This window comes from Equus quagga, chromosome 11, assembly GCF_021613505.1.
Source record: "Equus quagga isolate Etosha38 chromosome 11, UCLA_HA_Equagga_1.0, whole genome shotgun sequence".
In the NCBI taxonomy this organism is placed as follows: domain Eukaryota; kingdom Metazoa; phylum Chordata; class Mammalia; order Perissodactyla; family Equidae; genus Equus; species Equus quagga.
This window is the reverse complement of record NC_060277.1, coordinates 58,368,780-58,384,908: the sequence shown is the minus strand read 5'-3', so window position 1 is coordinate 58,384,908 and position 16,129 is coordinate 58,368,780. Positions and strand designations below refer to the sequence as shown.

Genomic DNA, 16,129 nt, shown 5'->3' with positions numbered 1-16,129 from the left:
CCAATCCAGAACCTCTCTGAGCCACTTCATTGAGGGTTTTTATGTTTCCATTACGTGGACATGGTTGATTAAGTCATTGGTCGTTGGTGATTAACTTGATGATCCCTAGCCCCTTTACCCTACGTAGAGGTTGGGGAGTGGGGATCAAAGTTCCAACTCTGTAATCGCATGCTTGGTTCCTTTGGCAACCACTTCCATTCTGCAAGAGTTGCCTCATTCCTATAAACTTTCTTATGCTTGAAAGGGGCTTGTTATGAATAACAAAAGATGCTCCTCTCGCCCCTACCACTCAGGAAATTCCAAGGGCTTTAGAAGCTCTGTGCCTGGAACCAGGATGAAGACCGTATATGTATTTCTTGTTATATCACGATATCACAATATACTTCAACCAAAACAAAATAGCACAACACATTGAATGCCAAAGCTGATAAGAGAATCCAACAGTTTGCTATCAAGACAGAGAGTTGGAAAAATGTAAAACAATGCCTGCTCACTGATTTTTTCAGTTTGGAAATAGTTATTGTTCATAAAAAAATGTTTATGTTAACGTCTAACAAATTTAGTATTGTTAATTTTAACTGAGTCAATAATTTTTTCTCATTTTAATTTTTTCTTTTAAAGATTGGCAGCTGCGCTAACATCTGTTGCCAATCTTTTTTTTTCCTTCTCCTCAAAGTACCCCCCGCCCCCCGCCCCGTACATGGTTGTATATTCTAGTTGTGAATGCCTCTGGTTGTGCTATATGGGACACTGCCTCAACATGACCTGACGAGCGGAGCCACGTCCGCACCCAGGATCTGAACCAGGGTGAAACCCTGGGCCACCGAAGCGGAGTGCGGAGTGCGCGAACTTAACCACTTGGCCTGGGGGCCGGCCCCGTCATTTTAATTGCTAATACTTTAATATCCATAGATAGACCTTAAATAAACAAAAGCTTTTTAGGGTCCTCAATAATTTTTGAGAGTAAAAATTTGAGATTCATTGTTTTAACCTTCCAGGGTTGTTGAAGGTCAAATGAATGTGTTCATGAATGTAAAATCATTTTGTAAAATATTTCAAATGTACATTTATAAATAATTTTTGAGTTCCTACTGTTATATTGCTGTGTAAGTCCTTCCAGTTGGGACTTTGGAGAAGTGACATGGAAAGAGGACGTGCGTAAATAATTGCTAATGAGGAGCTCGTTAGCTTAGATGAGGAGTGGAGGAGGACATTCACATGTAAGTCCTCTGTTCCACAAACCAAACAGTGAAAACAACATTATGATGGAGGCTTACTTTGTCCTAAATATACTTCCATGTATATTTACATTTGTGTTAAATATTTTTATTTGTAAAATATATCTATTTCTCTGTGCCCGTGTGTGTGCTTGGGCACACAGCAAACAGAAACTGTGCTGTTCATGGATGCAGTCCGCTACTGGGACAAATTTCTTTTTTGATTTCTGAAGTTGTCCCCTTCTTCCCTTGCAGGTATAGAACAAGATGCAGTGAATACTTTTACCAAATATATATCTCCAGATGCTGCTAAACCAATACCAATTACAGAAGCAATGAGAAATGATATCATAGGTAAGCAGTGTTTGAAGCTATGGCAAAAATGAAATGCCTATTTTTGGTTATTGATTAAGAGAACTTTTTATGAACATGGAATCCAACACATCCCTTTCTAGTCTGTTTTTCAGAGTACTTTATTATGTCTGATGTAGCTCACTTGAAAACTTTCTCTGTTATATGTTGGACCCAAATTCTTAGACTCTGACTTGAATAACAGTATAAGCAAGAACAACAGCACACATTTATTGGCTGCTGTTATTGACTACAATGTTCTAAGCATTTCCCTGGATAAACTCATTTAATCTTCTAGAAAACCTTGCAGCATAAATACAGTTATTATTTTGTAAATGAAGAAACTGAAGCAAAGAGAGGGTAAATAGTTTGCCTGAGGTAATAAATCAACAGCACTAACAACAAATACTGAGTCACAAAGATATATTTCTCTGTAGGTAATAGTAAAAAAAAGAAAGTTTGAAAGCTTTTCCAGTGTTGCATCAGAAAGACCTTAGGTGCACCTATAATCACAGATGAAAATGGTTCATTTATTCATTGAACAAATATTTATTATGTTTCCATCGAGTCTTAGTACTCAGTTTTGTATTTTTGTTACACAAATTTAATATTTTTGATTTATGAAATAAAGCATGTTATTCTCCTCCTAGCAGATTCTTCCCAGCATGGGGCTCTTGTAGTCTTTCCTGAAGGGATTTGTACTCCCTCATTATTGGAGACGGCAAAACCCCTCTAGTCTCAGCTGTGGTTCCTGAATTGGCCCACCATACTTCCCAGTGGAGCTGTTGGCCGTTTAGGGGTCTATCAGATTGTTTTCCTTTTCTTTCTCCCACATAGACACCTATAACGCATAGGTCCTCTGGCTGTTTTTGCTTTGTCCCCATCTGCTTGTATTTTGGGGTTTTCACCCAGTTTTCTTGCACATGTTGTCATGGGATGTTGGTCTTTCTATATAGTTTCTCTGTCTGTTTTTGTGTTGGACTCTGTTGCTGCCATCTTCCAGACTTCCCTAGACCAACTTTTCCTAATAATTCCACTAGGGTGTCCTAACTGATTAGAATTCGGCTATTTGAGGAATTGATTGGCTAGTGATTCCTTTGGGGATTTATTTGTACCAATTGATAACCAAACTCTCCAGGGTAGGGAGAAAAGGAAGGAGTTTTGAGCCAAAGAAAACATTTAAAAATGAAATGTCATTTCAATTCTCATTTTCCTTTTATTAAACTTTATCAAATTATTGCTTTAATCCCATGAGGGGAAAAGTGTTCTGAAAGATCGGGTTGGGAATGTTTAATGATCAAGGGATCTGAGAAAGTTTCCATCTCAGTGTCTCTTATTATGCGTTTTAAAATGTAAATTACTCGTATGTCTGTAGACCAGTCACTTTTCCTCTGTGAGCCTGCCCTAATTATTTGTCTCCTTTCGGTTGGAATATTTTAATATAGCTGTACTTCAAGTAAGTTATAGTTTGAAGAAACCTCCACATTAGCTATTATTATGTATCCCACCTGCCTGGTTTTGTTGTAAGTGTTATTGTTAGGTTTTTGTTTTTGCTATCTAATTACTCTGTTTTTATGCGGGGATTCAGAATGACCCAAAAACTATGCTTCCACTGCCTCCTCCATCTTCCACAAATCCCTGAACTGGCAGAATTTTTTAAATATTTTAGAAGTACAGCTAACAGAACTTGCTGATGATTTGAAAGTGAGTGGTGTGAGAGGGAAGAAAGGAATCAAGCATGACTTCATGTTTTTAAAGATCTGAATACCTGGGAGATTTATAAGATGGGAAAGATTGTAGGGATAATAGCTTATGGGGGAAATTAGGAGTTTGAGTTTTAGACATCCAAATGGTGAATGTCAAGAAGACAGTTGGACATCTGCCTTAGAAGTTCCTGACAGAAGTCCAGGTTGGCAATATAAGTTTGGAGGTCATCAGCATATAGATGAGTTTAGAGCCATGAAACTGGATAACATTACCGTGGGAGTGAGTGTCATGAGTGAAGACCGTTAGGTCTAAGGACTGAGTTAGGACAGGCCTTACATTTACAAGTCTGGCAGATGAGGAAGAACTAGCAAAGGAGACTTAGACGGAACAGCCAGTAATGTAGGCCCTCCTACATCAACTGTGTATCAAGAAGGTAGTTCTTCCCAGAAGCCAAGTGAAAAATTGTTTCTGGGAGAAAGGGAGTAATCAGAGGTGTTAAGTCATGCTGATGTGTTAAGTAAGATGAATACTAGGAATGGAATGGATTTGGGAATCTGACGGGCAACTGGTCCACTGGTCATCTTAATTGTAGTGGCCATTAGGGACAAAAACTTAATTGGAGGAATCTTAGAGAATAGGAAGAGGAGTGGAGATGGTAAGTACTGGCAACTCTAAGGAGACATTTTGCTCTAAAGATGAGCTGGGAGGGGATGTTAAGTCAAGGGACAGTGGTTTGTGTTTTTGTTTTTAAGGTGACGTGTTATAAGCATATAAGGTGAATGATAGCATGCAAACAAGTATATATGTATAATATGCAAACAGTTTGTAAAGCTGGTGAGAATGAGACGATAGTGAAGGAAAAGTTGATGCAGGAGAGAGGGGACAGTTGCTATAGGAGAAAAGTCTTGAGGAGATGAAAGAGGATGGGATCCAGTGCTCAAATAGAGGTTTGCTCAGAGAGGAGCAGGAACAGTTCATCTGTGGTCACAGGAGAGAATGCAGAGTACATGGGTAGATGGGTGAGTGACTTGGTAGATGTCATGGAGGTGATGGAAATAATTTTCTGATTGCTTCTATTTTCTTAGTGAAGTAGGAAGCAAAGTCATCAGCAAAGAGAATAGAAGAGGTGTTAAGACGTTTAAGGAGAGAGAAGATGATGTGCTGTGTATTGCCTAGGAGACTAAGAGAGTAAATGGACCAGGAAACTGTAGTACAATCCTTAGGTTTCATTAACGTCCCACTAAGGTCATGAACTTAAAGTGAAACCAGCCATCGTGGTTGTGTGTTTTTTCCCCCAGACGTGTTAATAGCTAGCTAAACAGCTTATGGATTTGCTGCATTTTATTTAGGCAATTCCTAATTTTAGCACATTTTATGTTTTAAAATTTCTACCAAAAAACATGTGATAAACTTTACAGATAAATCTTTTCATATATTCATAATTCTTTAGGTTATAATTCTAGCAATAGAATTGCTGATTGAAAGGGTATGTTCATTTTTAAAGCTTGTGCTAGAAACTGCCAAATGGCACTCCAGAAAAAGAGATACCAATTTATATTCTTACCAACACTAGTGTCAGTTCTCCCATCCCCTGCTCAAGCATATATATTGTTAAACAAGCATATGGATTGTTAAAGCAATTTTCTGCCAATTTACTAGACAAAAGGTGGGATGCTCCTTTTTCTAATGTAAAATTATATTTATTTGATTACTATTGAGCTTGCATATCTTTTCATATTGGCCGTTTAATGTTCTTTTGTGAATTGTGTTTTCATGTCCCTCGTTCATTTTTCTTTTGGGATATTTCTTATTAGTAAGACCTCTTGATGTATTAATGACAATCTGTCATACATAGAGTAAACTGTCATACATGCTGCAAATTTCTTTCCATTAGTTTGCCTTTTTATTTTGTTTTTGAGGTATTTTAACGTATAGAAGTTAATTTTATGTTGTTAAATCTTTTGATTTCTGTCTTTGTACGTGTGCTAGAAAGAAAGACCTTCCCTACCTGAAGATCAGCTGTTCACCTGTATTTTCTCTTAGTTTCATTTAAAACCTTCTAATTTGGGGCCGGCCTGGTGGCACAGTGGTTAAATTCACATGTTCTCTCCTTCTTGGCAGCCTGGGGTTCACCGGTTCGGATCCCGGATACAGACATGGCATTGCTTGGCAAAAGCCATGCTGTGGTAGGCATCCCACATATAAAGTAGAGGAAGATGGGCACGGATGTTAGCTCAGGGCCAGTCTTCCTCAGCAAAAAGAGGAGGATTGGCAGTAGTTAGCTCAGGGCTAATCTTCCTCAAAAATAAATAAATAAAACCTTCTAATTTATATGCCTTTACAGTTATTTCCTACTTTATTCACAAATGTGTATACTTTCGATTTAGTTGAAATTTAATTATTTACCGTTTCTTTTACAGCAAAGATTTGTGGAGAAGATGGGCAGGTGGATCCCAACTGTTTTGTTTTGGCACAGTCCATAGTCTTTAGTGCAATGGAGCAAGAGTGAGTTAATTTCATACTTTCACATTTTGCATTCTTGGGAATTTGGGTTCAGTGTTAGGAATGGGCTTCACTCAACTAAAAACAAACTATCTTTGAGGATTTAAGCATTTTGAGTGTTCACAGGATCTTACAAGCATACTCTGACTGTCTTGGTTAATGGTTTCTTTTAAATATCAATTATGTGACTTTATGAAATGAAAATAAAGCAAGTTTTCATTTTTCATGTTAATATTTCCTAAGTTAAAAGAATTTTTCATTCTGAAGTCATTTGGGAGTGATTGTGAGCGTAGTGTGACTTTTAGAATTGTTTTATTTATTTAAACAATGCATGTCTTCAGATGGATATCCTAATTTGTAAGTGCATGCTTTAAGCTTAATGGATGCTGTATTACTAAACCCATGTAGGATTATTGAAACTACCTCCAGAGTTTTTTCTAGATTAATTTCTGCTGCATGCCCTTAAAAAAAAGATCTATGTATTCATTTAACATTAATGAGAAGGGTGCTCGGTGCAAGGCACAGTTCGATCTAATAACCTGCCTTGAAGGAGGGAGATTACAGCCTAATAGGAAAAGTAGGGCATGTTCTTTGGTTACTGTAATATGAAGTAGCATGTGTTAATTATCAGAGGAGAATTACAAAGTCATTGAGAGGTAGGAGAGATTACTTACCTGTAGAGGAGTAAGGAACGACACCTTGGGAGGAGAGGTAGCATTTAGCTAAGCTTTTAAGATAAAATAGGCACAGTATGGAAAGAGTGTCTTTTTCCCAATGAAGCTCTTTCCTTGGTCGTTCCCTCAAATTTTCCCTTTTTGTCCATGTGCAGGCACTTTAGTGAGTTTCTGCGAAGTCACCATTTCTGTAAATACCAGATTGAAGTGCTGACCAGCGGAACTGTTTACCTGGCTGACATTCTCTTCTGTGAGTCAGCCCTCTTTTATTTCTCTGAGGTAAAGTCTGAGTTTCCTTTCACACTCTATTAGAGCATTCCAGCCTCTAAACTATAAATGCTGGGGCCCTGTCTATAGAAAATAACGTAGAAGAGACAAATCTTCAAAAAGATCAGTTGGATTTAAATAATTTTATTATTGTTTTAAGTTAGATATAATGGCAAGAGTACTTTAATGGCATATTAGTCAGATTAAAGAAAACATGAAAATCAGTGTAAAATAACTCTAATTTGGAAAAACCTAATTAAACTTTTGCTTATAAGAAAATGCATAATTTTGATTATTTGGACCTGTTTTCAAACCACAGAATTTGATACTTGATATTTGCAGACCAGACTTCAGAAGAGAGAAGGAAAAGCAGTAAATTTTTTCCATTCTCGCTTTTACTTTAGCCACTTAATAGGATTGCCTAGGGAAGCATTTGCAACAAGTAAGAGTATATTAATCTCTTTGAGGCATACAGTTTAGTATAATGGTATTTGTTAGGCTTCAGCAGATGAAATTCTTTTGTTGCAAAGCAAATGACTATTAAGTAGAGATAAGAGGATTCTCAGTCTCACAAAGTGGTGACTTAGATACGTACTTGCATTCTGCGTCTTCAAAGAATACAGTTGTTTGGTTGATTTGTTTCTTCACTCCCTCTCTTTGCCATAAGTTGAAGTCAGCATTTGTTCAAGTTAATATGGCCACGTGGAATGATGGAAATGATCAGGTATAAAAAGTTTGATCTGATTAGTTTACTCTCTCTGTTTGCCAGCGAGGAACTTCTTAATCCATCTTTACTATACTTTTTACTGTAGTTCACTAAAGTTCGCATCCAACTGTTTGGTGCTGGTTTTTTGTTAGTTTGTTCCCCGAAAAGAGTATTTTTAAACTTTTCAATCTTGAATGACTATAAGTTGCTGACTGGCATTAACTGAACAAGTGGATCTGTTTTTTTGTTTGTTTGTTTTTGCTAATGTCCTGTATTTTAATAATTGGGGCTTATAGATTAGAGATGGTGAAGAAATCTTTTTATAGTCTTATTTTCCTCTTGTATTTTTCCTTCCTAGTACATGGAAAAAGAGGATGCAGTGAATATCTTACAGTTCTGGTTGGCAGCAGATAACTTCCAGTCTCAGCTTGCTGCCAAAAAGGGCCAGTATGACGGACAGGAAGCACAGAACGACGCCATGATTTTATATGACAAGTGAGTGTTATTGATAGAAGTATTCAGCATTCAGCAAATCTATTATTTGATAGGTACTTTGGAAATAAAGATGAATAAACTCAGTCTCTGCTCTCAAGGAGCTCAGAGGGAGCAGCATAAAAGCTGCTTTTCATATGGTGTGTATAGTTTTGGGGGTTTTTAGAACAGAAGCTTCTCTTGGGGAAAAGGGAGGTTTGTGTGTGGCAAGCAGATTGATGATCCTGCAGTTCAGAGAGGGTTTCACAGAAGAAAGAAAATACTATCTAAGAAACATCTGAATTAGATCCTGAAGAATGAATTGAATTTTGCCAGCTGGAGAAGGTGGGAAAGGACATTCTAGGCAGAGGCATTGGCACAAGCAAAGTGAGGGAAACTTGGGGGAATGTGGCACTTTCAAGAAACTTGAATTTGGGTAATTGAAACTTGGGTAGGGAATATAAGAGAAAGATGAAACTAATTGGAATATATTGTAAAGATATATTCTTGACTATCTATGTATGGGTGTATCGTATTTTCTGGTGCAAATCTGCTTAGCCAGTTTACTCAGTGAATAATAGTTTTTTATTAATCTTCACTTGAAAATGAGAGGGTGGCAAAATCTTACAGTGAACAGAATTGAAAACATCTGGTGAGGCAAGTGATAAGGCTGTGGCCAGCTCTGTAACACATGGTGTTCCTTCTTTTCACTTAACTTTTCTTATTCTATAAAGAAAAGTAATGTATTATTTGTATCCACAAGCAAATGCTGAGAGGATAACTTGAGGGTAGAGAAAAATGCACGGCATATTAGGGTTGGAAGAAGGCTAAGAGCATCTAGGTCAGTGGTTCCTGAGCATTGATTGCTCTGCAGCTCATGCTGGACCGTCTGCATAAGAATCACCTGGGAGCTTGTTAAAAATAGATTTCCAGTTCTCCTCTCTAACAGATTCTGAGTCAGCGGGTTTGAGGTGTGACCCAGGAATCTTTATTTTTAGAAGACTCCTCAGATAATTCTGATGAATAGCCAGATTAGGGATCTAGTCTGATTTTCCCATTTTGCAGGTAGGAAAACTAAAGCCCAGAGAGGTAGTGACTTCCACAGGGCAAGTTAGGGCAGAACTTGGACTGCAATGCAATTCTTAATGTTTGTCAAGTGTTTATTTTGGTATATTTGTGGAAAATATTATCTAAGAAACATTGTTATAGGGACGTTGGAATAGCAAGCATTTACAGTTAGAAATTTGGTCTTTGGTGCCCCAAAATTCAAATCATGGAGGAATATTTACCAACTTATTTGTCATAAGATGGGAAACTCACTTTTTGTTAAGGAAACATAACAAAAAAGAGATTTTTTTTTATGCTGGAAGAGAAGAGTGGCATTAGTGAAGTCCTGGTGGGGCTCAGTAACCACACAGAGCAGAGATCCTGGTTTTCCCACTGGATCCCATTTTCACACTGGGAGTCATTTTTTTAAAAAAAATTAATATTATTATTATTATTTTGAGGAAGATTAGCCCTGAGCTAACTACTCCCAATCCTCCTCTTTTTGCTGAGGAAGACTGGCCCTGAGCTAATATCCATGCCCATCTTCCTCTTCATTATACGTGGGACACCTACCACAGCATGGCTTTTGCCAAGCGATGCCATGTCTGTACCCGGGATCCGAACTGGTGAACCCCGGGCTGCCGAGAAGCAGAACGTGTGCACTACCGCTGTGCCATCGAGCCGGCCCTGGGAGCCATTTTTAAATGAAGATTACTGTATGGCATCCGACTGGCACTGTCATTTTGCCAAGTTCATTGTGCCAAATTTGACTTTACCAGTTCCTACTTGTTTGTTTTTATGTCTTATGTATGCATCATCACAATCTAACCTCATCAGCCTTTCTGTATTGTATCATAGACAGGAGTTAGAAGCCGCTAGAATTCTTGAAAGAGAACATATATACGTTTTTCTGCTTTTAATGCTTTTTCTTAATATGTACTTTATAATCAGATTACAAAAACACTAATTGCATGTTATATCATATGAAGTAAGAAATCTTTGAGTTACTATTGATTACTCCTTTTCCTTTCTATACCAAATCATCAGCAAGTCCCATTATTCTATCCAAATACGTCAAATCTATCCACCTCACCCTCAGTACTATCTTGTTCTGAATTCCTACATGTATATTATGAATGCCTCATAGTTATGATGGTGTGTCCATCGTACCCTGTGCAGGGATCTTTTCTGCTCTCTTTTCAGGGGAAATACCATATCTTACCCTTTTTTAAATCCATTTCTGTCTGTCAAGTGCTGAACAGAGAATAGATGCCCCTTAAATGTGTGTGATTGATTTCTTTGCCTGACCCTTGAAAATCCTAAACAAGAACTAATGATGATGGAAGGCAGATAGGGAGGTAGCAGGTTGATTCAGATATCTGGGCAGTGGGAATAAAGTTGCAGCAGGACCGTCAGGATGGCTGTCAGCACCCAGCTCTATAGTCTAGGTCTGCAGGCTGAATCAAGTAGCCTCACAGAAGATTCGCTGGTGTAGGTGCCAAAAGTTGCTTATACTTACTGTAGAATTTTTTATTTGGCTATCTTTCTACCATAGGTACTTCTCCCTCCAAGCCACACATCCTCTCGGTTTTGATGATATTGTACGATTAGAAATTGAATCAAATATCTGCAGAGAAGGTGGGCCACTCCCTAACTGTTTCACAACTCCATTACGTCAGGCCTGGACGACCATGGAGAAGGTAATCAAGAACTTCAAAAGTGTTAGGGGGCCGGCCCCTGGCGCAGCGGTTAAGTGCGCACGTTCCGCTTTGGTGGCCTGGGGTTTGCCGGTTCGGATCCTGGGTGCGGACATGGCGCCGCTTGGTATGCCATGCTGTGGTAGGTGTCCCACATATAAAGTAGAGGAAGATGGGCATGGATGATAGCTCAGAGGCCAGTCTTCCTCAGCAAAAAGAGGAAGATTGGCAGTAGTTAGCTCAGGGCTAATGTTCCTCAAAAAAAAAAAAGTATTAAACTACAAGAAGTTTTTGCTGGTGGAACTTAGAAAATATAACATGGGAAAAATCAAGTATAGCAGAACAGTAGAAAATTGAAGCAGTGCAGCATAGTGATTGAGAGCAGAGGCTTTGAGTCTGACTTGGTATGTATTAATCTTAATCTTTATAGGCTGAGGGACCTCAGGCAGTATTTTCCTCATCTGTAGAATGGGGATAATATTGATACTTGTCTCAAAGCTATTTTTAAGGATAAAAATGAGGTAAGATAATATGAAGTGCTTATTATTAGCATAGCACCTGACACGTAGTAGGCATTAGAAAATGTTAACTGCTATTATTTTTACATCTTTTTGGATAATTAGAAAGCAGTATTGGGTAAAGTTAGCTTAGGAGCGATCCATATATTTCACCGATATTTGTCATCAGGGTTGGAACACTGGTTTTGTGTATCATGATCACTTACAGGGAATCGCTAATGGTTTATTAGTAATATTAATAAGAAAGTGTTGGAATTTGTGAGTGATTTATTCTTCTAGTGAAGTAGGACAGATTTTACCAGGAATTGCACAGAGCCCAGGATAAGCCCATGAGGTTGTATTACTTACATATGTAATGTATATCTAAGTGGAAAAGGGTTAAGTAAGCATGATTACATAATGCTACACACAAAAGCTGAATTCCAGGAATATGGAAGAGTACATTTAAAAATCCCATCATTATGGGGCTGGCTCCGTGGTCGAGTGGTTAAGTTCACGCACTCCGCTGTGGCGGCCCAGGGTTCAGATCCTGGGCGCGGACATGGCACCACTCATCAGGCCACATTGAGACGGCGTCCCACATCCCACAACTAGAAGGGCATGCAACTAAGATATACAACTGTGTACAGGGGGAGTTTGGGGAGATAAAGCAGGAAAAAAAAAATCACATCATTAAAAAGCTGGTGTTGTGGGGCTGGTCACATGGTGTAGTGATTAAGTTTGCACGTTCCACTTTTGCAGGCTGGGGTTCACAGGTTCAGATCCTGGGTGTGGACCTACACGCTGCTCGTCAAGCCACACCGGAGCAGCATCCCACATACGAAATAGAGGAAGATTGGCACAGATGTTAGCTCAGGGATACTCTTCCTCAGGCAAAAAGAAGAAGATTGGCATTGGCAATGGATGGTAGCTCAGGGCCAATCTTCATCACCAAAAAAAAAAGAAAAAGCCAGTGGTTGGCCAGCCCTGGTGGGCTAGTGGTTGAGTTAGGCTGCTTTGGTGGCCCAGGTTTGGTTCCTGGGTGCAGACCTACACCACTCATCAGTGACCATTGCTGTGGCAGTGGCTCACATACAAAAAGAAGAAGATTGGTGACAGATCTTAGCTCAGGGTGAATCTTTCTCAGAAGAAAAACTAGTGGTAAACTGAATAGAGTATCAGCTTTTGCCCAGGGGTAATAATTTTTTCATGATTAAAATTAAAATCTTTCTTTAAAGGAAAAGTTCTATATCATATAAAGAATGTAAACTTTCTGAGTAAGAAAGAAGATAAACATACAGAGAAAAACAAAATGTTACTAGATGTGTGTATGTAAAGATCTTATACTAATTTTAAGAATACTATCAAGTAGATAAATGGGAACAAGCCATAGATGATTCATTCCCCAGTATTTTGAGTATTTCTGTGCTGGGTATTGGTGTTACAGCGGTAAACAAAAGACACATGGTTTCTGCCCTCCTGGAGCTCTGTCTTTAAAGAAGGCACATTTTAAACAGGCCTTGATGTTTACACGTGTGCTAAGTGCTGTGAAGGAAAAGTTGGGAATAGGAAATGCCAGTAATAAACTTGAGAACTTATTCAGCATCATTAATAATTTTTAAATGCAAATTAAAACATCCATGTACCATTAGGCATTTAACAATGATTTGAAAAAACACAACTCAGTGTTAGAAAGCCTGTGTCAAAACAGATACCTTGATATATTGCCAGCAATACAAATTGACAGTATCCTTCTAAAGGGTAAATTGGCCATATACATCAAAACTAAAATGTTGATACTATTTAACTCAGTAATCACACTCCTGGTAATTTATCTTAAGGAAATCAGTTCAAAAAGTAAAAGTCAATATATACACAAAGACTTTAATATTCGTAACAAACCAGAAAAATCTAATTTCAAATTATATCCACTCCCTGGATTGTTTTCTGGTCACTAAGACGTCTAAATATCAAGTCTCTCTAATAGTTTCCTGGCAAGTGTTTTGAGGGAAAAAAACCTATAAATTGTACACGTAATTTTAGTTACAATGTAAACTCTGTACAAAGGGATAATAATACTTCGAGTGTAATAAGGAGAAGTAAAATCATTTGTGCCAGCTGGGAGAATTGTAGGTAAAATTTTGTTTTAAAATTAAGTTTTGATTTTTATTTGGCTTCAACTTTAAAATAATGCTTGTCCTCTCTTTCAGGTCTTTTTGCCTGGCTTTTTGTCCAGCAATCTTTATTACAAGTACTTGAATGATCTCATCCATTCGGTTAGAGGAGATGACTTTCTGGGAGCGAATGCTTCACTGACCGCTCACAGCTCTGTCGGCTCTGCTGACGACTCTCACCCAGGTGGCGCCGACAGCTCAGCGGCTCAGGTAGTCACCAGTTTGCCTCTACCATTAGGAAGAAATGAGTGCAGGTCCTTTCCTTCAGATACCAGTAGTGCTTCCGTTTGTAAGTTTTAAGTTGTAGAAGAAACAAAGGAGAAATAAAATTAGCCTACATATTATATATTCTAATCAAAGTATTTGTGGTACTTAAAAATATATTATATTGTAAGATACCTTACCATTATTCTGCTTGATACTGTACCTGTTGCTTTTAATAAATAATATGACATACATTTATAGCTTCTGAAGAGCTCTTTGTGTAATTATTTGGGAAATTTTAGTAACTAAATTTGGGATGCTTTTTTATAGAATAGTTGACTGAACTCCTAGATTTCTTAATGTTGTGTTTCACTGAAGAGCTTTTGGTGCCATTGTGCATTTGCTTAACCTCTCTTGGTTTTTTGGAGTGCTTTCATATATCAAATCCTGTCTGATTCTCCCCAAAATCACATGAAGTGGGTTATCTCAAGAGAAGAGACCTAAGGAGGTATTAAGAAGTTCACTGATTTTATTAAGGTCACACAGTAAGTGGGAGAGCCAGAGCTCCATTCCCTGTCTAGTGTTCTTCACCTTAAGTTTAATAATATAACATAATTATTTTCTCGTCACCATTGACAAATAAATAAATGGCATTTTGGATTTTTTGACACTTGGCCTTGGATAAATTTTCTTAACTTAGAAGACAGTACGATTACACTGCCTCAGTACCGTTTCCTCCTATTAAGGTTACATAGGAGATGACCTCTGAATGTGGTTGCCGTTTTATTTTGTGATATAGGCTAGAATGTTTTGTTTTTATTTAGGCGCTTAAAAAGTATAGGTTCTAACCGTAAAATATATTTCTACATTTTTGGTTGAAGTATAATATACATACAGAAAACTCTGTGTATTATAACTATATATAACTTGAAGAATTTTCATAACTAGACCCAACCCATGTAACCCACGTCCAGATCAAGAAACAGAGTATCACCAGTGTGTCAGAAAGTCCCTCAGGCCCTCCTCTAGGCACTCTCCTCCGTCCTGCCACGGGAGCTCCTATCCTGACCCTTGGTGGCATAGATTAGTGTTACCTGTTTTTGTCCTTTTATAACTGATATCATACTCTATGTTTTTCTCTCTTTTTCTTTTGTACAGCTTTGTTGAGATATAATTCACATACTGTACAATTCACTCATTTACATTGTATAATTCAGTAGTTTTTTAGTATATTCATAGAGTTGCTTAACTGTCACCACAATCAATTTTAGAACGTTTTTTCACCCAAGAAGGAAACCCTGTTTTCTTTGACTGTCACCTTCTGAATTCTTCACTTCTCCATCCCTATGCTACTGCTAATGTACTTTCTGTCTGTAGATTTGCCTATACTGAACATTTCGTAGAGATGGCACCATATGATATGTGGTCTTTTGTAAATAGCTTCTTTTGCTTAGCATAATGTTTTTAAGGTTTATCCATGTTTAGCATGTATCAGAACTTTATTCCTTTTTGTGGTCAATAATATTGCATTGTACAGACATATCACATTGTGTTTATCCATTAATTGGTGGACAGTTGGGTTGTTACCATCTTTTGGCTGTTATGAATAATGGTATTGTACAAGTTTTTGTATGGATATATGTTTTCATTTCTCGTGTGTGTATGCCTAGGAGTAGAATTGCTGGGTCAAATGATAACTCTGTTTAACTCTGTCTTGGTGACTGTTGCTTTGCAGTAGGTTTTGAAATCAGGAAGTGAGAGTCCTCCAGCGTAGTTCTTCTTTTTCAGGATTGCCTTGACTGTTTGAGGTCCTTGAGTTTCCGTGTGAATTTTAAGATCAGCTTGTCAATTTCTACGAAGAAGCCAGTCAGGATTCTGATGGCGAGTGCATTGACTCCATGCATCAGTTTGGGGAGTATTGCCATCTTAACAGTATTAAATCTTCTGATCTGCGAACATGGAGGTCTTTCCGTTTATTCACATCTTTAATTTCTTTCAGCAATATTTTGTAGTTTTCAAGTACAGTCATGCATCACTTAATGACAGGGATGCCTTCTGAGAAATGTGTCATTAGGCAATTTTGTCACTGTGCAAACATCCTAGAGTGTACTTACACAAACCTAGATGGTGTAGCCTACTACACACCTAGGCTATATGGTGCTAATCTTATGGGACCATTGTCGTATATGCGGTCCATTGTTGACCAAAACATCGTTATGTGATGTGACTGTATAAGTTTTATATTTTTTAAAAAATTTATTTCTAAGTATTTTATTTCTTTTTGATGCTGTTATAAATGGAATTGTTTGCTTAATTTCATAAGTGTATAGAAAAACCATTAATTTTTTAAATTGAAGTAAAATTCACTTAACATAAATTTAACCATTATAAAGTATACAATTTAGTGGCATTTAGTATATTCACAATGTCATGCAACCATTACCGCATCTGGTTCCAGACTTTTTCATCACCTCAAATGAAGCCTCATGCCCATTAAGCAATCACTCTCCATGTCCATCTTCATTTTCTTCTAAGAGTGGCTTTGGATCTATTTTAAGTTAGTTTTGCACATTATATGAGGTGGGGTCCAACTTTATTCTTTTGCACGTGCATGT

At 37.8% G+C, this 16,129-nt stretch overlaps 1 protein-coding gene across 1 annotated transcript in view; it reads left to right on the top strand.

The window, feature by feature from the left end:
• Positions 1–16,129, top strand: part of AKAP10 (A-kinase anchoring protein 10) — a 69,447-nt gene that overhangs the window by 32,707 nt on the left and 20,611 nt on the right. The window contains exons 5-10 of the mRNA XM_046676410.1: positions 1,473–1,571; positions 5,696–5,780; positions 6,607–6,730; positions 7,783–7,919; positions 10,498–10,642; positions 13,347–13,520. Of these exons, the coding sequence (XP_046532366.1) occupies positions 1,473–1,571; positions 5,696–5,780; positions 6,607–6,730; positions 7,783–7,919; positions 10,498–10,642; positions 13,347–13,520 (764 nt within the window). The remainder of the gene's footprint in view (positions 1–1,472; positions 1,572–5,695; positions 5,781–6,606; positions 6,731–7,782; positions 7,920–10,497; positions 10,643–13,346; positions 13,521–16,129) is intronic.